Below are 23,749 nucleotides of genomic sequence, written 5' to 3'. Positions count from 1 at the left end.
GCTAATGCAGAAATGAGGTGGAAGCCAACAAGGCTTACATCTTTGTACATTCCAGTTCCTGAAAACAAATGGAGTAGGAGGGTATGTTAAATGACATTACTCAGCAGCCAAATTATTCCTGACTCACATATCAAATGCTCCTTCCTGAATACTTAATTGACCAATAAACTTCCCAATTAGAACACAAAAGCTAGATAGAGAGTGCTTCTGGCTAAGCAAGATGAGATGTGTACTGTAAGAGTACTGGATACACAGGTCCATCTAGCACTGAGATTAACACTTTAAGAGTAGACAGAGTGAATTTTCAGATAAAATACTGGCTTTTAACCTCTGGGATAAATGCCCAGTTTCTGTCCATACTCCTACTAAACGTGAAATTAGCTTTGTAATACCTCTGCCAGGCTTCTCTGAATAACACTTGACATCTCAGAAGGTTTGTTGTCATCCAGCACAGTTTGGGCCACCTGCCCTTTCTACCCAAGGACTGATCTATCTGAAAAGTATTGTATCAACTACCCACAGAGGGAGGGACCTTCCTAGGAGGGTGTTGGCATGCGTCCCCATCTCAGTCTTTTTAACTCATGCTTTTGATACCTACATTGCATGTTCAATCCATACATTTCCTAGGCTAGGCGCTTTCCACTACTTTACAGCAGATGTTATAGGGGCAGCATCTGTGTGCTCAATGCACTTGCTTCTCCAGAGGCAAAAGAGCAGCACTGCTAGTATCTCATGCAAGGATATAATCAGGCCCGGCAACCTGAATGGTCTCCTTGAAACAGGTATTCCCTCTTGGGTGCTGGATTCATTCATAAAATAAAGGGTAGTTCTGGCATGGCTTGAATTGGGGCTCATTCTGATATAAATATTGCCCAGGCTGCCCTGCTGTGGTGTGCTGGTTAATGTTTCTCTTTGGGTTCCTCCTAAGACTCATTTCTTTTAAAAAGTCACAAATGTCTAAGTACTGGCAGCTTTCATAGGCATCCCGACATTTCAAAGCCAGGACTCATCTGGATTTGCATTTTGCAGCAAGGTTGCAGATAAAAAATTCTGACATTAGGGCCAAAATAGCTCAGATTTTCAAATCTACAAGTTTAAAGGTATGAATGCATATTGATACATATATCTATGTGCATACAGAGTTCTCTAAGAATAGCAGACTTGCATCTGACTTAGAATTTGACTTATCATTGGGAAAGAGGGGTTCAGCTGAAATAGACAACTGAGGTTATATTAACTCAATAAAAAATGTAGGGTGTAACTCAAAAAATCCAGCATTTTTTAACAGAAGTCAAGTGCTTTTCTCATTTGTCTGGCCAGCTTCTATCAAGTTCATTACTCTTTCTTGATTAAATCTTTTCTAATGATTTCTGCCTGAATGAGAAGCGGAGAAAGGATAGTCACAAATCACTCCTTAGACAGACTCTGACAGCGATGTATATGACTCATTTATGTTCGGCTGGATGTAAGTCTAATTCTTCTTCTTAACTGTAAGGAAAAGGGTATCATCAGCAAGAAATATCCTAAGGGTGTAAATTCTAAGAAGGAAAATTTCTACTATGTTATAGCTGGCAGTAGTTAGAAAACAAGAAAAAATGTTGCAAGTTTATCAGGAATAAATATAATATTGAAAAAAAGGGAACCAGTGTTATAATACTAAACATTTAAGTTATTACTGTTCATTTATCACATAGAATTTATTTATCTGGAGGAGAACAAAAAGGCAACTTTTGCCTCTTTGGTGTATTTCTATAACGGGGGCCTCTAAACAGTTTGGTCTGTGAGCTGGACCACATGAAAATGAGTAATGGGCCCCTTTTGGCCTGAGTGGCTTCAATAGAAAGAGGGTCCTATTAAAGACCAGTAGCTACACAAGCTTTTTGATGCAATCAAATCTTTCAGTGAAAGTTATAGGCAATTTTTCATTTTATCCAAAGGATACTATTATGTTCTAGCCTCAACACTGGCATAGTGTTCATGCATGTACCTAACATTAAAAGTGCTTTGCTGAGCGTTACGTGTTCAGGGGCTACCAGATAGGGGTGTGAGAAATTTCTTGCTGTAGGAACCAGAACTGTTCTTTATGCTGGAATAGGCGGCTCTTCATTTTGCATTACATTAGCAACTTAACTTCAGTTAGATTTAAACGTGTTAGAAAATAGAGCCGGATGCTACTCTAGCCTGGACGGTGGAGTTGGGTTGCATGTATCTGGTCCAGCATCACAGTATTTGAAGGACGCATGTTTCGCCAGGCAGCGATGGGAGAGAGAGAAGGGCCTCCTTAATTCCTCCAGTAAACCTGTGCTTACATAAAATTAAACATGCTAGGTGCAGAAGAACAGCTTCCCTCAGTTTGGCCTTCCAGATAGAAGGAAGTGAAAAATATTCTTTTTCCCCTCAACCACCTTTTGTCTGTTATTGTTCTCTTTTATCTACTTTTCCTCATAAGGCTGATTGTAAATGTCGCCTTTTCTGACAGAAAACTGGGCTGCTCTGAGCGAGATAACAAACACGTGCTTTTTCCTCACAGTTTCCTTATATAAAATAACATTTCTTATTCTATTTGCTTTGTTGCCAGCTCTTATCTGTAATTTGGATCAAAAACCAGGACTGTCTTTTTCCAGGAACACTGAATAATATAATGGCTGGTAAATTGTGAGGATATTTTTCTTTTTTTTTTTTCCCCCTGAATTTTTTGATGTTTCAAAATAGATTTGGGAACTATTCATACTCTGTAGAAAAAGGAGAAACAAAAGCCTTTTATCCTCTTCATTTCTGACTGCTACGTCTGGTTGTTTTAGCATGTTGCCTTTCCCTTCTTTACTAAGAATTAGAGCAGGCTTTTTTCAGTGGTACTAATGTGAGTCAAGGCCAGATCCAAAGCTTACTGCTGTTAGTACCAAAAATCTCTGTCGTCTTCTGTTGGTGCTGAATACTGCTGGGAATCCTACTGTACAGCGAGGGATTTGGAGCCTTGGGTAGGATTCCTCACTTAAGGCTCTGCTTAAGAACGGCTTCCAAAAGAAGATGCTCAAATGTTCCTTCAAGGCTGATATTAGCAGGTTCTGAAAGGGACCACGTGGAGAGCTGCTCTGTGCAAAGGGTGCTGAGAAAAGGGGCAGAAAAAAGAGGTCTCCAAATATTAAGCAGAAAAACCAGACTGTAAGATGGGTGTCTATATATTAAATATCTGTCCTCCACTTTTTAGAGAACTGCACCTCTGCTTTGCTCTCCAGAGTAGCAGTTTCTTCTTTCCTTTCCACTTTCCTTGTTTTCTCTTCCACAACTGTCTACAGGAGCATCTGTTAAGAAATCAGACCTGGGAATAGAACTAAATCCAGGGCCAGATGATTTAACTTCAGTCATGGACATTCAGGTTATCAATTCCCTGGTAATTCCCAAATTAAAAGTTTAATAGCATATTTTCAGTCCTGTTAGGAGGGAAATAAGACTAAGATATTCTAATTGTTTTCATAGTTTTCCTTATAATTACACAAACTGAAACATTACTTGGAGTGAGTCTTCTTGGTCATGTTTTGTAAAGGGCTTACTAGGTAGTAGGATTATTTAATTACTTTACTATGTTTTAGTAAATAATTCTTTCTCCTCCCCCCCCCCCATTAAAATCTCTTTCTTTCAAGTAATATTGCTTTATTTCAAATAATACTGCATATATTTCAAATAACTTGCCAGAGAAAAGTCTTTTTGCTATTCCTCTGGATTCCTGACACCTTTTCCATCTCTTGTGGCAGTCTTAACATCCCTTTATACTATACACTCTTTTGGAAAATGACCCCAGAAGTTTAAGAGTACATAGAACCACCAATACCATGGGTGTCTAGTTTTCATTTCTGGCCTTTAGACACTTCAATTGTACAAAATTTGTGATTAATAAAAATAGGTTATAGAGCCACTTCCAGAAACTCCTCTTACTAATGACAGTGCCAGCACCAGGACCAGCAAGTAAACTCAGGGAGAGATGTATTGCAAAAGAAAGCGTTTGCTGTTTGTTGCTCACTGCGTTTGCGTGCTGCCCTTCCACATCCATCCTACTTACCGGTGAGGAGACTCACTATTACTTTGTGTTTATGCAGCCTTGTTTCTTGCTAGCCCCTGAACACCACTGTCATCAACACTATTATTTGTATTTATAATAATAATAATGAATAGCAAGTACACACTGTAAATACTGCACACAAAACTGCTCAAGAGAATGCTTTTCACAGATTAGGGCACAGTTTACTGGTCTGTCATTAAATCTCCTGATATTTCCTCAATTGCTAAAGAGAAGTGAACGAATTTTTGATTGAGATGCGATTGGTTTTACTGCATTCATCAGCCAGGAGATCCATCAAGGCATTTTTTTTCCTGTCATGCTTATTATTATGGTTCCTTGGCTCCTAGAACAGTGCAACTTAACTTAATTCCTTATTGACTGGGACCCACAGAGGACTAATGTGAGACAAGGAAAGTCACAGGCTCCAGTAGCGATTGGAGGCAAATGAGTCGAGCCAGTGGGTAGGAGGTGGGGTACTGCCAGCCTGGGGCAAGCTGCTAATTAAAAGATGCTTTTCTGGTAGCTTATGTCAGAGGAGTCCTGACATAACCTTCAGTAAGAAACCTCTTTATTTCTCTTGAATGCCAATTAATTTATTAATAAGAAGATCAATTTTAACTGCTGCTCCCAGTTTGGGTTGCCATGGAGACAGCTGACCTGCCGTTAGAGCAAGGCAGACTTGGGGAGCAGCCCCTGTGTTCTCACTGGTGCCCAAGCATGTTCTGTGACTTGGATGAAAATGCAGCAAATTACATCCAGATGTCATGAATCTCAGAATCAATGCTTTTCTCCTTCAGATAAATCCTTTTTTTGTTACACCCTTGCAGACTATGTGATAGCAGAGAGATAAATTAAGTTGGAGAGCAGTGGCAAGAATCATGCAAGCAGAGCCTGCCTCGAGTCAAGGATGTAAAACAGGGCCGGGATGAGGCCACATTCTCACAGTACTCTGCTGGTTTTCGAACTGTAAAGGGGGGAATAACCTTCATTATGGGAGTGTCTTCATCACCCCTTGCCTGTGCCTGTTGCATGGTGCTGAGCATAGCAGAGACCTGGCCCCAAAGATTGGCCTTCCCGTGCTCCTGCTTACAAAAGGCTTCAGAAACTTTTGGGGCAAAGCATAATTTCTGCAATATTAATTAGAGAACCAGTTTTAATAAATTCAAACCAGCTACTTGTACGTTTGTGCCCTTGATCTATCTGTATGGGGAAAATACCTTCGATAGGGCATGGTGCTGAGCATAGCAGAGACCTGGCCCCAAAGATTGGCCTTCCCGTGCTCCTGCTTACAAAAGGCTTCAGAAACTTTTGGGGCAAAGCATAATTTCTGCAATATTAATTAGAGAACCAGTTTTAATAAATTCAAACCAGCTACTTGTACGTTTGTGCCCTTGATCTATCTGTATGGGAAAAATACCTTCGATAGAAACTGGTGTCTTCAGAGCCCCAGCATCCATCCTATGCCAAATTCAAAACATAAAAACAAGTAAGGCACCGAGAGGTGGTGTTCAGCCAGCAGCTGCCTATCAAAATGCCAAGAAAGGAGCAGGGGGCCCAGAACCATCCTGAGCCCGAAAGCAGAGCGGGGGGTAAGGCCCTCAGCAGGGCTGCAGCCAGTTCTCAGCTGCTAGAGAAGTCAGCCGGAGAGGCCCTCCGGTGGCACCAGCTGCCGTAACTTAATTGACACCAATTCACAGCACTTCAGGGTCTACTTCACAGACCCCTCTGGGCTCATGGAGAGGATGTTTTTAGAAAGCTCGCGGCCAAGTATGGATTTCTGTAAATGAGTGTTTACAAATAAGCTACTTACCACCTGGGCTTTATAGATAGCCACAGATTTCTCTTTCTGTAACACATAACCTCAGTCTCTGCAGCCAGGCAGAGCAATGTCAGATATGCAAATGTTGAAGGGAAAAAGTAAAATGCAGGCATTGCAGAAATGAACATTTACAGTATCTCATGTAAGTGCTGGCAAGACCAAGTAAGAAATGCCTGAGAAGTTAAGTAAATCGAAGAGGTTTTTATGGGAAGGGAAGTAACCAGCCTGAAAGAATGAAGAAAGGACCAAGACCTGTGGACCTATTTGATTACCATAAACAGAGACCAGCTGCCCCCCACATCCTAGACAAATACAGTTTGATTTGTAATTAATTTCATTGTATAAAACCTGTAGGAAGAACAAGCAGAAGGTAGAAGTGGAGGTAGCATAACCTCTTCCCTATGCCAGTCTCAAAATTAATACTGCAAAAGCAGCAGTAACTGTAGACCGTGCAGGAGATAAATGCCTAAAGGTTATGACATCTGCTCTGGCTTCACTTGGATAGATAACTCCAGGTAAGTGAAAGAGAAGAGTCTGGGCAGTGACTACATAAGTGAATTAAAAAAAAAAAAAAAAAAAAGGTTCTTAAAGCACTGTGGGAGGCACCTAGTGGTAGTGATGAGCTTTAAAAAGAATGTTATTGCCAAACAGATGAGATAACTAGAATTTGGGAGTTTTAAATATGTTTATTTTAAAATGTCATGAACTAAAAATATAATTCAAACTGAAAATGCAATAAGGATTAAAAAAATGTTTGCAATTAATGATCAGATTAGAGATTTAGGTTTCAAATGCCTCAGAGCCAGGATGCTGTCCATTTGTGCAATTAAGACAAGGGGCCGTGGCTCTGCTCCAGCCCTTGTGCTCTGCAGAGACAAGCACAGTAATTAATGTAGCTATGAGGAACATGAAACATGTGAAACCTTTCAGCTTTTCTTTCTACAAAGTTTCCTAGTTCTCAAACAACTATCAAGCTCTACTAGGTCTTCAACAGCACTCGCTCTTGAAGGCTGCTTGAACGAGCATGGTTTGATATGTGTTGCAATTTTATTGATACAATGAGACACAGTTTACATATTTTTTTATACTTGTCAACTCAAAGTCAGCAGTGGGCAGGAACTCTCTGAAACAATGGTAGAAATGAAGTAGCTTTAGAATGAGTTATAGCATGGATGATAGCATCTAAGCAGAGAGGGCCTGGTAATGCAGACGATGTGTTATGCTTTAGTATCACTGTTATCTTGTCTGAGAATTTTATTATTTTCTGGCAAGAATAACGTGAAGGAATAACAGTGGTTCTGGCCATGACAGTAGGTGACCAACTCTACTGTAGTTTATGGGAATTCCTTATTTAGCAGAAGAGTAAATATTGTTCCTGTTGGCGCTCCCCATCACCCCTGCCCCTCCCAAGCAGGCAGCTCCCTTCCTCTGAAGAGGGGGGTTAATATGCGGTCTGACCCATCAGCAGATCCTCTGTCCCCAGCCATTTCTGCAGGGATGTTTCTTGACTGAAATCAGATATTTTTGGCCAGGATCCTACTGTGCTGGCAACCAGGGAGTGTTTGACGATGTATATATGCAGTGTGTACTTTGTACATCACTTCCACAGAACAAAGTGAGTTGCTGTCTATGGCCCTTGGCCCAAACAAAGAATAAGGCTGCAGCCTGCTTCTGGGTTACTCATTTTGCGTGGCAGTTTTGTGGTGGTTTGCTTTTGGGTGGTTTTTTTTTTTATGTTTTTCTCCTTAAACTGCATCTCTAAGTTCTTACTTTCTCATCTTGGAAAGTACAATGTTTCACAAATTATAGTACACAGAAGGAAACTAGAGTTTAGCTGTTTTGAGCTTCCCAGTGAGCATTTCTTGTAGTGCCATTACTGAGGCTGTTATCTGAAAAATAGCTCTATTAAACGAAGAGCTTTGATATGTAGGAAGAAAATTATCTGATATTCCTTTCCATGTTAAATTATTGTACTGATGCACGTCCAGGAGGGACTGTATTTTTCTTGCAGCAAGAGCAGTTAGGTGTTCACAGGACCAAACGTTTCCTTAACAGGAAGATGTTATTAAAAGTTGCTCTACAAAATGTTTTGCTGTTTGCCATTATGAGTTATGGCTAATGTAACAGTTCCAGGAGAGAGACAGAGTTCGTTCACGAAGTTTGCTCTGCATACACACCTGAGCTCTGTGGAAGGATTTAGGCGTGGGTGGCTGAAGGAATTGGCCAGCAGAGCAGGACGTGGGGTGTGGGTGAGCCAGCAATGTGCCCCCACCCACACTGCTGCAACAGGGCAGGCACCTGGCACCATGTTAGGGCTGGGGAGCCCGTTCGAGGTGGGGGGGCCTTGCTTCAGCCGGAGTGCAAGACTGCTGTGCTTGCAGGCAACAGATCTAAGGAGGTTTTCTTTGCCTCATGCTTTCCTCCAGTTGTCTTAGGCAAGTCCCACCTAGGTACGCAGCTTTTGTGGGGACTTCTGTTAGACACCGTTGCTGGCATCTGAGCCCGAGCCCCAGAACCGAGCTGTAACCGCACAAGGCAGTGAGTGCCGGGCTTCAGGCTCTTCAGTGCCGGGGTTTGTAGCGCCTGCGCCTTTCATGGGTCTTGTCTGTTGACAGACTAGAAAATAAGTTTGATTTCAGAAGTTCCTTTGAATTCAACTGCTGTAGATTCAAAGAGAAATTACTCATAGAAGTGACTTTCTTGAAGTCATGGCACAAATATTACCCTTTACTGTCCACTGAAATCCTCCTAAGTGGCTACTCTGATCCAAATAAGTTCTGCTCTCAAGATGGCAGCGCACAGCGTGAGTTATTTTATTTTGCAGCACTAATGTACCCTGTATTGAGTGTCTGAGGCAGGCAATTCTGTAAGTGTAAATAATAACTGATTTTGACAGAAATGTGTTGTACACTGGAGACCCTTCAGACAAGCAAAGAGTGGCTTTCACAGATTTTTTCCAGCTAGATTGTAGAGCACAATGCAGAAATCCAGATTTGTGACACTCTGGGTGATTCTTGTTCCCCTACTGGAAAAAAAAAAAGACCACACCTGCTTCACTGGTGGCTTTTTGTTTGTGACATATGCATTGACATGACTTTTTCTGTGATTATTCATTTTCCTTAATAGGTTTGAAAGAGGGGAATTTCCTTGACAGTGTTATGGAAGGAAGCAGGAGCTACACTGTGGCAGAGAGGAGGTATGAGGCATCCAACACACCCTGGCTCTGCAGCTGTAGAATGAAATGCTGCACCCTCACCTGCAAAACGTAAGTGATGCAAATTCCATCTATTGTGGGACAATCTCTGTTTTTAAATTGGGGAGGATTGCTCCTGAAGATGATATAAGCAGTAAAAGAAAAAAGGACACTACAGGAAATATAATACATACCATGCACATACAGTGAATAAAAACACAGCTCTGCACATGCGGAGTGCATGTTTAATGAGGGAATGGTGAAGCATTTGCTGATACAAATGTAGAGGGGTCACCATCTGACCTCGCCTGTCTGTCCCTGTGTCTCTGCGTGTGCATGCCTAGCAATGCAGGGTGCTGCAGGAACCCACTTTGGGTGCTGCCAAACCGCCCCCAGGGCTGGCAGCAGGAAAGTCTCGTGGGATTTTGTGCTGCCCTTGTAGCAGCTGTAATGCTCCGGGGCTCTCAGGGAGAAACGCTGAGGTGCTGTGCTGTGCCACGTGCTTGCTGGCTCAGGGCACGTGGGAGGTCAGTGGGAATGTCTGCGCTTATACGGGATCTGCTGCAATGCGTGCGCAGTCGGTGCGGCAGGGGGAGGCTGATGGAACAGGGGGGTTGTGGAGTCTCCTTCTCTGGAGATATTCAAAGCCCGCCTGGACAAAGTCCTGTGCAACCTTCTCTAGGTGAGCCTGCTTTACCAGGGGGGTTGGACTGGATGACCTCCTGAGGTCCCTTCCAACCCTTGCCATTCTGTGATTCTGTGAAAGTGGATGTGGGAAGGTATTGCTGGGAACTGCATCCCCCATCAGAGCCTCCCCACCTGGTCGGTGCAAGTTAAAGCGGCAAAATGCTTTCTACAGTAGACTTTGCTGCAAAGACACACTGAAGATAATGTGTGTACCTACTCCTAACTTTATTCTTTTCAGTAGATGTTTGTGTGTGTGTGTATAACACCATATTCAAAAGATGCATAATCCAAGGAGATTTGGCTGTCAACATTACCAGAGCCCAGGCCAAATCATTCTGGAAGTGAGATCTCCAGATATGGCTCTTCCACACCAGCATGATTTAGACTATTAGTTGCTGGTGTTACCAACATTTTACTCCAACTTTTTTCTTCTCCACACCATGTACATCATCTGCGTAGTGATACTTCTCTGTATACCATTTGCCCTACACATAAGTTTGACATCTTTAATTAACTTTCCTTTTTCAGATTGTGATTGAATGCTCTTCCTAACAACAGATTAGTAGTAAAGGCTCAGGGAAGCTGCTTAGAGTGTTCCCAACATTAAACTAATTTTTTGCCAGGTGATAATCAGCTACTAGTGCTGCTATCCCCTTAGTTTGAAGGTATAAGAAATTATTTATAACATCACCAAATAATGGATAGTCTGGTTTTTAAGAACTAATTCTGGAAGACCTTTTGCATGCTGTGTGTTGACTTGCTGTTACTAGTAGGCAATACTGAGCAGCCTTTTAGGCATATAAAAACATAAGACTGAAAAATATCCCCACATCATAGGGTTGATATGTAAACTTGCAGTGTATTGACTGCACCGCTGAGATTTTAATGCATAATATACAATCTAAATGCACAGTATTCAGTTTAGCCATTGTGAAACATAGTCTACAGGCTTTTTTTTTTTTATTTATTATATAATTACGTCGTTTGCTGCTGCTGCAGAAAGTTGTCTGTGCAAAGATTCACAGATGCTAAGCCTCAGTTCCTGAAGCCTCCCACGCAGTCATCAGCAGAGCGTGTGAAAGTCCCATGGGTCGGTACGAGGACTGAGCTTTGCCCTTTTTCCTTTATGAACACATGCTCACATAGCCCCCTCCTTTTTTTTTTTTTTATTCTTTTGGAGATGGTAAAATATGACAAATTAGTGATACATGACTGGCTAAGTGAGAAGACATGCTCCCATTTAGTTGACCTGTGAAGAATCTGAAACAAAAATGCCAGAAGGAATCATGCTACAGTCAACATAATATGAATTTTAAGTTGTCAAAAATCCTAGTATATAAGGCCCAGATTTTCCAAGGAGCATTTGATCTTTGCTGCTTAACTTGAGACACATAGGGAGGGTAAAAAATTATGTTTTGGTGTGCATTTTCCTCCAGAATATTATCAGCACAAACTAAAACCTAAGGCTTTTGCTGTCACAGAGTTGCTCATTTTGCTTCAACTTTTTCTTTCTTTTGGCTTGAACTGGTTTATGCGTTATTGCATGTTCCTAAGTAGAGATAAGCAAATGCTTTAGCTTGGAGCATGCTTAAAGGCACACATGCAACGCCCAGTCAAGCCTGCTTTTGTACAGTAACCACAGAAAATAACATGGGGAGAGAAAATTTCAGTTGCTTTTGGTATAGGTAAATTAGCCAGCCTGAAACTGCTCTATTGGGAATTACCCTTAGCAAATTAACAGCTGGTCAAGGGAGCTGTTTGGCAAAGATGCACTGAACAATGCCTAAAAGCCACGCTTTTGACTCAATATTTCTGTCATGTGTCAGCACCTGGTGAATATGCTGTCAGTGGCACAGTTAGTATTGTAATCACCCTTGACAAGATGAAATATGGCCTCTGAATTCCAAGAACATATGGGATTATTGAGAAAGAAAATTGTGTGAACAAGGGCAATTATAGCAGTAACTATCCATGACATACCACACTGAGTCATCCAAGCATAACATAGATATAATGAAAATATTTTTAAAGGCAAACATGATGTAAACCAGTGCCAAAATTATCTAATTTATTATTCTGTCATGAATGATAAATGTTAAAAATACCCTCTACATTTCACAAAATAAATAGCAAGAAAGCATTCTTTTATGTGTGTCTTGCTACATGATTTAGAGGGATACAAAGGGAGGAAGCTTTCTTTGTATTGGGTATTGAAAGATGATGAAACACCTTTCTCATCTAAATTCCAATCTTTAATTTTTCAGGATATAATTGCTCTAGTTATTCTTCATCACATAATTCCCCTGCTATTTAACTTCCCACCACATCTACACAGCTATGCAACATAGAGGAGGCAGCTGGCAGCCTATTAATCATAATAGAGCTAGCGTTAACCTTGAAAACATGTCATCTACAGGATTGCACCCCTATGATGATAAGCTTTTCGAGCTATTTGTTCTTTGCAATATAACATTGCTGGATTTACATTATCATTGTCAGATGAAAGTGTAGTAGTAATAAAGTTTGAATACAATATGCATTAGTTTAAAAAAAAAAAAGACAATTTTTATAATGCACTTCATTATGACCCATTGCCCTGCTATAGTGTGATGCTAGTCCTAAAGCCAAAGTTTTGGTCTCTGAGCCGCTGAAGTGAAGCCTGAACCTTGTGCTGGTTTTCTGCACTGGCTGTACTAAACCCCAGAAGACCTGTTGCTGCTGGAAAGGCCACAAGCTGGCTGTCCTGCAGGGACCCACCCATTTGATGCAGCTCTGGAACATCAGCAAAGTCAGTCCTGGCTTTTGCGCTGGCGCCACGTACGTGGCAGGTGGCCCTGCTTCACATGGAAGCATGCTCCCATCTCTCTTTTAGACTCCACAGCCACAGTAAGAAGGACATCTGTCAGAAAAAAGTGGAGAAATCTCTGTCCTAATGCTGTAGCAATTCACAGATGCTTTCCATTGTAGCAGGGCATTGTAGAGCATAAATATGTACCGCAGCAGCTGGAGGAACAGGGCGCAGGTTGGGGGCCAGGCCCTACAATGCTTTTGTCCTCAGCGCTGGAGCCAGCAACAGGTGAAAGGACCAAAATTATGGTGTAGCATTAGTATTTGATTGATAATAAATGCTCTGTTTGGCAACTGTGAATTTCAAAGCACTTAACAAAGAGGATGGTATCATCGTCTGCATTTCACTGATGGGATAAACACATAGTCAGGAAAAGGTACCTGCTCACGCAGCAGGGTAACAGCAGAGCAGTGACAAAACCCTTGGCATTTCTGAATCATCTTTTTTTTTTCTGACCATGCCTATGCTCCCAGGCATCCAAAACATGGATAGTTGGTGGCAGTTGATGGTTGCTACAGTTACTTGGCTGCAGGGGAGTGCAAACTGCCATGGAAAACTTAATTGTTGCATGTGCAACCCTCTCCTCCCATCCAGCAAATTCTCTGTCCCCAACCACAGAAAAAAGCAGAGAGGAAGGTGCAGGTGTGGTTATGGGAAGGGACTTCTGAAAGATGTATCTATATTTTTTTAATCTACATGTTTTTATAGATGTAAAATATGTGTGTATCTAAATATAAGCACGTGTGCGTGTGTATGTCACACACAATGCTATGTTCTGAGCCCTGGTAGAATGACCTGGTGGAGTCTCCTTCTCTGGAGATATTCAAAGCCCGCCTGGATGATGTCCTGTGTAACATGCTCTAGGTGAACCTGCAGGAGGGTTGGACTAGATGATCTCCTGAGGTCCCTCCCAACCCTTGCCATTCTGTGATTCTGTGTGATTCTGTGACTTTCCCCTCTAAGTCTGAGACAGAATCTGTTTGTCATACCATGAATGTAATTTTTTTCACCTAGGAACTGACCTTGATCAGGTTGCTGGAATAGTTGGGTTGGAAGAAATAATCTGCAGGACCTGCTTCATAAAATAGGCTCCTTTCTTAAAGGGGAGGAATTTACTTTCCCCAGTGTATTCTGTGGGTGTAAACTTTAATAAAAAACATTCTCTGTGCATGACTTAGGCACACCTGATGCATCGAGTAGGGCTTCTCATATGAGAAAAGCTCTGCTTGTTTAATCACAATAGTACTCATAGGGAGCCATAATTGTTACGCTGTTGTTTATAACTCATGTCAAAAGAATAATTTGAACAAAGTTCTTTTAGGAAATTAAGATTTCTTATTTATTTGGGAAAAGAAAACCAACAAAACTAAATTATTTTACTACTTACTGGCAAAGTCATTCTTGCTATATTACCTATTTTAAAACTCACATCTCATTCAATTAAGATTTCATACCATTGACAAAATGATGCTGTCCTGAAAAAAATATTGCAAGAGCTGCTATATACAAGCCCATAAATAAACTGAAAGATTTTCAGGCTTCAAAAGACTGAGGACAGGAAGAGATTGTTTAAAGATTCATTTGAGCATTTCTTATTCAGTACATTTGCTGCATTCAGTAACAACAACAGTACACTGAATCAAACAAAAAGAATGGATTTAGTTGGCAATGGAACACATATTTATACTTTGTGGGTTTTCATTAGTTTATCAAAACCAGAAGAAACCCCATCCCCAATCTAGTATTATAAATACAGTGTTGTAGCTCCTAACCTCATGTGACATAAACAACAAGATAAACTGCTTCATCAGAAGTAACGTTCAAAAGTTAAAGCATGGGATGCAGGTTATCCACACTGAATCTCAGTAGATACAGGATAATAAATGCTCCCTCAATATATAGTACATCTATGTCACATTCTAAAGTATAAAACCAAAATGTTTTTGTCTTACTATTTTTGGTGAACAATTTTAAAATACAGTATACCTGGATGAAAAACAGATTTGGCCCTTTATACTACTGCCATTTGTACATGGCATGTTTTTTTCAAACGGACCTTGGGTGGTGACATAGGTGACCAATATACATCAGCACAGGAGGAAATGCAGGCAATGAAAACTGTGTAGAAGGGAATAGTCTTAAAACCTAAGATTTGAAAAAAAAAAGGGGGGCTTTTATATGTCCTCTGGTTCATTCCTAGAACCATTTGTGCTATAATACAATGATTAAAAGAGAAACAATCAAGGAGGGTTTCAATCTATATCCATGGTCACAGTGTAAAAAAAACAACCAAAAACAACTAAACAAACCAAAACAACCAAAAAAACCAAAACCCACAACAAAACCCCACATGCTCCAGTATAAAAAAAATATGCTTAAATATGTTGTCTGCACACAATACAAACACTGAACTCTGTTATCACAGTACTGTCCTGTTACAATCTCTTCCATACATTCCAAGGGCTCCTTCTGCTGTGTCTTCTGGGGGGGGGGGGGGGGGGGAAGAGAAAAAAAGAGTCATTCTCAGGCCAAGAAAAGCCCATACCTTTGTACAGCTGTAAGACAGTCCAATGTAGAAAAGGCTAGGAAAAAACCATACACAAAAGCCAAAATAAAGGCATAGCCATTTAAAGCTTTAGCTTTTACTGACCTGCCCTTTCGAGTTAGCTGTCAACAACTTGAGTTACTTAGCAATAGGAAACACAAGAGTAGAAGCCTATATATTTCATGCATGTATATGTGTGATATGCAGTATGTCGCATTCTGCTCTGCTCCAGCTGCATAAATCCAGCATCTGCCTGGTGAAACTAAGAAAGATAATTTCTGTAGAATGTTTTAATTTGTAGCCACAGACAAACTTGGGTGGGCTGTGGGGTTTCAGGTTGGTGACCTTATCAACAAGTCTGGGCCAGGAAGGGGAGAGGGCACAGGGAAAGATTGATCCAAACTGAAACAGATCATTTTTTCTTAGTGAAAGACGAAAACATGGAGTAAATTTGCTTTGGATCAATCAAAAATGAAACGCATTGATGTTTTCTAAACTTTCAACTCCATTTCTTTTGGCTGAAAAAATTCACTGCATTCAGTCCTAATTGATGAATGTCTCCTGTTCCCTAAAGAGCAATTTACTTTTAGTTTCTTCTTCACAAATTTACTATCCAATAAACAATTTCCACCCTACACATTAGGGTGCAAATACCTTTTCTCTTGGAAATCAATAGCAGATATCTTGCTAGATTCACTGGTACCAGAAATGGTCTGAGCTGCTGAAGATACAAACCTTTAATTAAGAAAAAAAACCCCAACCAACACAAAACCTCTTAGCAAAAAATGAGATTGAAAACTGCATATTTCCTTCCTTTTGTAGGATTTTGATAGCCCAGTGTATTAGGAAAGCTGATTTCCTTGGTAATTCCTGCAAACCAGTATGCCTGGTGTGTTAGGGACACAGCTGCTGTAAACAAGGGAGAGCTGGGGATATGAACACATGGCTGCAAGGACATTCTGCAAAGGGGGCCTCATCTTTGGAAGTGGCTCTGGAGACCCTGGCTGCTGAGTAAATCCTAGCGCAAGACACATATTTAGGGGCTCTGAGCACCTCTGGGGCTTACAGTCTGCTCTACCCCCAGCTGGAAAGGTGCCTCACTGGCACGGCCACGATTGCACCCCCCTGTGCTCCAGACATCACTTCTGAGAACCTAGAGAACACTGGTCAAAAGAAAAATTACAGTGTTTCTTCGTCCTTAAAGATACTTCATAGCAGTACTAAAGCAGAAGCTATTAAGTGCTGAGCAGAGTTTAAAAACCACAAAAGACTCTGCAGAGACCTATTTAAAAGATGTCTGTAGGTAACAATACATAGACTTATTTGTAGTCTGGCTGCCTTCACAGTATATCATTGCGTTACATTTTTGTGGTTGGAATTCAGTGTCTCAATTTGACCAGTAAAAAGAGAAAGATAAGTCACAGTGCCAGGTTTTGATTTCCAAAAGCTACAAAGCTACAGCGCATTTGCGAAATGCACTTGATGGACAGTTGTTGATTGCATCCAAAAGCTTCCAGCAAAGCAATACAAATGCTTTGTATTGCGATATGTCAGCAGACACAAATCAGTGACAGAAACGCTGTGGACTGCTATAGGATGACCTTAGCCTTTTCTGTCTTTTATAGATACGATGTAAACAGGAATATCTAAAATACTAATAGGCCACGTACAGAAGGATTACATGTTACATACGCTGTTTATGAGCATAGAGACACATGTGTGTATTAGCTTTGCTAATTCTATGCCCATGCTGGGAGCTGAGCAGCTGGAACGTGCTTCTCCCTCAAGTCCTGGCTTCCTTGTAGCATTTAAATGAACGACCACACTATGTATTTTGAATAAGCTTCACTTCAATAATTGGATTCTGTAAGGTAATAAATGTAAACAGAGAGTGCACAGCAATACCAAAATAGCCCCATTACAACATCACAATGGGAAGCATTTCATTTTAGAGCATAAAAATCCATCTTTCCAGAGCTATGTTGCCTTTCCTCAGTTCTGGGAGCTGGAATGATTCAGATAGCACTAAGCCCTTTTTGCGTACCTAGTGTTTTCATCATTGCTGACAAAACCATCCAGTGTATACTTGTGCTGGTTATTTTTACAGATATTGCTAATAGCCAAGTGGTAGAACGTGTTACAGTTTCGAAGGCGAGCGGATAAGGGCTATTTACTCAACAAAACAATATGGCAATTTCCAATTTTTCAGGCAGTGATTAAAAAAGCAGTTTTCTACTGGCACTAACAGTGAGAAAAAACTGGTGGACACTGTGTCAGAGGTCCTGAATCTATGGCTTGGTTTTCACTGAGAAGCTGGTATTACTGTCAGACTGCTGATAAATCAATGCGGTTGGCTGAATTGGTGCTTTTATCCCAGGTATTCAGCTTCGTGGGGGTTGTGCCTGGCCTGTTCCCAGTCATCTAGAAAACAAAATAATATTGAAAATAGATTTGTTTATTTTGCTAAATCACTCTTGTCTGGATGAAATAAAAGCTTGAAAGCATCTATTTACATTACAGCCTTGTCACGGTGTCTTGAGAGCATATGCTATAAAGGATTTTTAAACAGTTATTGCCAGGATCTAAGGAGATTGGCAGCAATCACTTAATAGTACCTATCACTCAGAAGTCTGGTTCATTGTAAAAACAAATGTCTTTCACCTCAAGACTATTTAAGGAGAGCTAGAAAATCATATTCAGATTTTATTCCTCAGGCTTAAATGTAAAAGTGACCTATCAAAATCTCATCATCATCAGACAAATACATTGCCAAAATGCTGCTTGAATGCATAATAAGAAGTCCAGTACAATTGGTGGGAAGAGTCTCATTGAACCACACTCCAGAGGTCATAAACCTTTGTTTACTTTTATTTGATAGTTTACCAGAAAGTAGAATTTTGTCCTTTGCTTTCAAAACAGATATTGCAGCTGCAACTTAATACTTGCTGATTCCACCTGTCCACACCATGCATTAGGTTTGGTACTAAAACCACCCACATGCCTTCTTGTGTCCTGTTCTTTCTAACAGAATTTAACGTGGAACACTTTCAAGCACAATAGGGAAAAAAAAAAAGAAAGGTGGAATACTCACAATGTCTGAATTGAAGGGTTTTACATTGATGTTGCGAGTCGAACTACTGGTAAGGGACCAGACCTTGGTTTTGTGCTTAAAGGCAGCTCTAACCTTCAGGAAAAAAATGAAACCAAATAGAAGATTTCTTTTGAAAAAGTTGTGTCTATTTTCACAGGCGCAGCCTACAATCATTTCCCCATTATTCTTCCTCCACATTAACGTCACTGTACTAAAAACCAACAAACAATCCACCCCTACATTTTTCTTTATATTTATGATCTTATTTTAAAATGTAACTTTACTTTTCTAGTACCCATACTTTAAATACAAAGCTTTGTATAACTTCACTTATGTCTCATTTCATTGGCAACATGATCCTGTTATCTCAGTTATCCCGTCCTCCTAGATGTCCAAGATATGACTGTATTACCATTCATCTTGCTAAGAATAAAAAATAATAAAATCAAAAACCCCAAAACTGCAGCACATATAGGCATATCTCCTGGTTTCGGCTAGGATAGAGTTCATTTTTGTCCTAGTAGCTGGCATAGTGCTGTGCTTTGGATTTAGTACTAGAAGAATGTTGATAACACAGAAATGGTTTAGTTATTGCTGAGCAGGGCTTACACTAGGCAAGGACTTCTTCAGCTTCCCCTGCTCTGCCAGGGGCACAAGAAGCTGGGAGGGGGCACAGCTGACCCTCTATCAAGGCTTACTGGCTGGAAGTGATTGACCAGTGTTATGATGCTGTGATAAAGACCATCTTGTCAGGAGGAGCATAGTCTGCAAAACACACAAAGTCATCCCTCCTCCCTATTCTACACCAGCATGGCCTCCGTGACAGTACTGTGTCCAGCATCCCAGGAAAAACAGGGACCATCTGGAGGATCCAGCCCTGAAGAGATCAGTGAGGATGATCACAGGTCAAGCAAACGCACGTTATGAGAAGCTCAGGTTATTTAATCATAGAATGTTTTGGGTTGGAAGGGACCCCTAGAGGTCATCTAGTCCAACCCCCAAAATCAAAAGAGGAGGCAGGGGGAAGACAGGGTAAGTCTTGCAGTCTTCCCTTTCCTGTGGAGAGGAAAGGAATTGCCTACTCTTCATAAACCTAGTTGCTAAAACAGGAAATAAGAAGCTCAAACTGCTGTAAGAAAGATGAAAACTACAATTTAGGAGCAGCAATGGTGAGGCTAGCGAGGCACAGAGCCAGGTTGTCAAGGGAGGCCGAAGGGCTTCGATGACTGAGCTGTTGGGGTGACGCTGGTGCGCTGGCCGTGTGCTGCGGAAGAGGCTGCTCAGGTCCCTGGCAAAGCCTCTCTCCTGTGCTTCTGTATAATGAGCATGCATCTCTTGTCCAGGCACACTGGGAATAAAGTGCTCTTTTTTACCCAGCCACTTGGAAATATCTGCAGATTTCACCTTACAGTATCTGAGTTTTAATTCTATGGTGAGAATGAAATTCTCAAGAAGAATTCCCGCAGTTTAGCTGAAGTATTTAAAGATGCACAGAATGCGATGGAGCCAGTAAGACTTGCTCTCCAAAAATGGCAGTTCACATTAGCTATATATGAGCTGGTTTTTAGGAAACAAATTCTGAAAAGTTTCTGAATTTAATTGCTCATGAGGTTCCTGGAAAAATGGCAACAATTCAAATATTTGTATTTGATGTAAGGCATTTGAAGCTTGACAGCAGGAAGAAAGCTTTCTGAGCCTGGGGGAGAGCAGAATAAAGAAATATTTTTCCTCCTTACCTTTAACCTGCCTGCTTAACTTTAGTTGATTTCAATAAAGATCAAGAGTTTCACAGTCAGTACTGACTCTCCAAACTGATTGTAGCAAAGATCATATCAATGCTCTGAGACTGAATATGTTGGAAAACATTAATAAATAATAACATCTCCACAGAAGAGCTGGAGTGCTACTGTTGCATAGGAAGAAGCAGCAGGCTATGGGGCAGAGCTATTTAGCAGCATCCAGAAGAGCTATGGGAGAACCAAAGCTATGTGGGTGTGAGCAGTACCCCCTGTCAGCCTGCTGAAAGTGGTTTTCATAAGAAACTTTCGTTATAAGTAATACATGATGCCAAACATTTTCTGCTACCTGCCATGAGAGGAGAGGTGCTGCAAGCAAAGATGGTCTCCACATGCCCCATTTGCATCACCCTTGCCTTGGCTTTGCCCCAGTTGCTCTAAGACATCCTTATGCAGAAAGATGCCTCTTTGACCACTGTGAAAACCTGAAATTCGTGCCAAGAAAAATACCTGGAATATGTTCTACTCTGTTTGGTTTCCCATTAAGGATTGCACGAGCAACTTCCAAAAGTATGTTTTGCTGAGAATATTATTTATTTTCCTCTCTGGAACTGCAGATGTAGCAAAGCCAGAGGTGCCCCGATGGGGACTGCCAGAGCAAGTCCTGCTCCCACCATTTACCATCCTCCCTTAGCAGCACAGCCCATGCCCTGCTCAGCCCCTCCAGCCCTCAGGAGTGCTTCTTCCCTCAATCTTGAGCTGCCTGCTCTTATGTTTGGGTTTTTTTTTTTTAAAACCTTTCTTATGTTAAATAAAATAAATGCCAAGCATGGATCAAAATGCCGCAAGTCACAAAGTCACTAACAGTCATGTATTAATTGAAAGAAAAAAGAAAACAGTGGCATAGCAGGCAACGATAATGGAGAAAGCATTTTCTTGTTTTATACTCATGGTACTTGAATTTGGCAACACCACGTTTGTTAACACCATTTGGTTACATACCTCCGAGTTCAGAAGACAGTGAAACAGGAACATGAAAAATCCCTGAAAACAGGTAAGAGGGAGAAGGGTGAAGACTGACATACAATAATGTATTTCTCACAGTACTGGGTAAAGCAGGTATTGAGTAGCTAGAGATCTATCAATATCGAAGAGTGGGCCAAATTGTGCCCCATGTGAAACTGGAGAAACCCGCAGTATTAGGTTACTATGAGGCTTGTCTGGCCCTTTTCCTGCAAAACTGCACCTCCTAAACTTTGGGGTGCTGAAACAGAAATCTGACCAAAAAGCAGAAATTCTGTTTTCATGAGAACAAGAGAACTTTTTGTCTGCACTTGCACAGATAAAGGCAGAAGGAAATGCTCTTTGGGAAACACCAGATCAATATTTTTCACATTAGAAAACCAAGGTATTAGCATTAGAAAAATTTTCACAAAAGAATTTTGCTATCTTTGGGCTTTTTGTCCAATGGAAAGTGAAAAAGTCCCATCCCCTTTCCTTCCCCAAATAATTTTATTTTCTTTTGGGGGCTATTTAGCCAAAAATAATGGGGTTTTATTTGGGATGAAAATTGGAACTTTTCAACTTTCTGTTGAACTCTTTTTGTGACCATAGTGGTATTTGTTCCTGAGGCAATAAGGGATTTACAGGAGTTCATTTTTTCTTCCTCTTTGTAATCATTATTCGGGAAAGAATTATAACGCACCTATAGATTTATATCTCTACTGAAACATCCACTTAAAGCTAAGCAGATGCTTACATTCCTTCTTGGACAGAGCTATTTTTCTGGATTGGTGGCTTAATAAGACGAGGATCTAATTGGCTGCACACAAGAGTCACATGCTGGTTTCTGCAGCATGCAGAAGAGCTCCACTTTTCTCCTTGTGCCGCACCGTTCCCACAAACTTCTGTTTGCTTTCATTTAGTCACAGTAATGAAGCCTCAAACTGACATTGCAAAATTGTTCTGGTATTTCTGCTAAAGAATCTTGCCTGTGGTACATGGTGCTGGAAGAATGAATTTCATTTCTCAAGCTCACTGTCCCATTTATTTAATTATTGCTACTGGAAACACTAAGGAGCGTGCTAAAAGCTCTGTTCATACAGAAACTAAACAATTGCCAGCACTGTATGGTTGGCACAAACTTAAAAGTCAGAGGAAGGAGCGTAGAAAAAAAATCCAATAAACACAAGCATGTGAAAACATTACTAATGATCCATTTATTGGATCTCAGCAGCAGTTTGGTAGCCATAAACTTTCCCACCAGGTACTTACTTGTAGTGAATTGAAAACAGCAAATATATACTGAAATACTAATGCATGGGCATTGACAGCCAAAATCCCAAAAATCCATGAGCTTCCCAAGATTGGTAAGAGAACAGCGACGGCTTTAGCTGTTAGTCTGAAAGAGAAAACAAAAATAGGAAATGTGATGAGACAGTTAAACAAATTTCAGCCCCCACACCAGGGAGTTTAAGCAAGGCAGTGTGTGTATGGCTCTCTTTGCCATAAAACTCTTTTAATGGTCAAGTCTATCAATCACTCATTCCTCAACCATGAAAATGGGGGTAGCAGAACTTCGGTATCACATGGGATAAATACAGACTGAGAGTCAGTAACTGAGGGTGCAGGAGAAGAGATGGTGAGATGGTCCCATAACTACAGCAGCCGCATCTTCAGTTGTTAGGGAAGTATCATCACTTTGCCCGTGAGGAGTCAAGTGTAAGAGTCAAAAACAGAGGGCAGAAACTGAGGACGAAGGCAGCATCACATGGAAAAACTAAAACTACTGCATAGTATAACCGAAATACATTTGCTCAGCACTATATTTGAGTCAAGACAACATGATATTTCTCTTATAGAAAGTGACTTGGGATTTTTAATCACCACAAATGGGAAGAAACACAATGCACCTCTGCAAAATGTAGATCCTCTAACACCGCAGTATTATTCTGGTACCACCCTGCTTTGTTCAGAGTCGATTCAGAGAAACATATGCCAAATATTGAAATAGCCTGTGTTTCTTGGAGGTCCCTACTGATATATGTTCACTCTGCTTAACTTGGAGTACTTAGCAGAATTTCAATAAAAGGTGATATGACAGCTGAAAAGCTAATAGAACTGAGAAAATAAGAGGGATTTGGGGAGGTTGCCTTAATAAGCTATGTACAATATGTTTGTTTTAGTAGCAGTTGAAAAGAAATTGTGGTATACCAGAGACTTACATGATCACAGAAAGTTTTCTGCAGCAGCTAAATTCTGCGGACCAAATTTTATATAAAGAGTAAATGAAGGGAATCACAGAGAAAACAAAGGCATGGTGTTTAGAATTGTAAGATCCCAGTTACGTCTCTTCAGTGTATTCATAGCCTTCTACATTAAAGACCAAAGAACCATGCCCTTTCTACAAGGAGCTCATTTCCTTCATCTGCAACAGGGCTCGAGGGCAGCCCAACCTCACAGAGCACTCAGGACCCCGTAGAAGAGGCACTGTCAATTCCTGCACCCACTTTCTGCTTTGATGTAAACATTGCTAGTATCGTTCTCTGCCACCGAACACTACTCAGCCACTTCCAAGAAAGACAGCTACAGCTGACGAATTTTAACTCACAAAGATTATTGCTTATCCCACACAATTGTTTTCTCCTTATGAAGCCCTCAAAGCATCATCCCTGATTCATGCTAATGAATTGCTCTAAAGAATTGTGCTTTTGTGTCTGCGTATACCCTGCAATATTGACTTCAAGAGCGTAGTAGTAATAGCCCTGTTGAGT

At 40.9% G+C, this 23,749-nt stretch overlaps 1 protein-coding gene across 2 annotated transcripts in view; it reads right to left on the bottom strand.

Moving 5' to 3' along the window:
* Positions 1 to 17,474: 17,474 nt before the first annotated feature.
* ADGRD1 (adhesion G protein-coupled receptor D1) overlaps positions 17,475 to 23,749 on the bottom strand; it is a 156,546-nt gene continuing 150,271 nt past the window's right edge. For both annotated transcript variants that reach the window (XM_035895375.1, XM_009639838.2), the window contains 4 exons: positions 22,251 to 22,377; positions 20,979 to 21,020; positions 18,241 to 18,333; positions 17,475 to 17,570 (listed from right to left, as the gene is read on the bottom strand). In XM_035895375.1, coding sequence (XP_035751268.1) covers positions 17,475 to 17,570; positions 18,241 to 18,333; positions 20,979 to 21,020; positions 22,251 to 22,377 — 358 coding nt within the window. The remainder of the gene's footprint in view (positions 17,571 to 18,240; positions 18,334 to 20,978; positions 21,021 to 22,250; positions 22,378 to 23,749) is intronic.

Source organism: Egretta garzetta, unplaced genomic scaffold, assembly GCF_000687185.1.
Source record: "Egretta garzetta isolate BGI_Z169 unplaced genomic scaffold, ASM68718v1 scaffold25, whole genome shotgun sequence".
NCBI lineage: Eukaryota > Metazoa > Chordata > Aves > Pelecaniformes > Ardeidae > Egretta > Egretta garzetta.
Note: the sequence above shows the minus strand (reverse complement) of the source record. Positions and strands in the feature narration are given on the sequence as shown.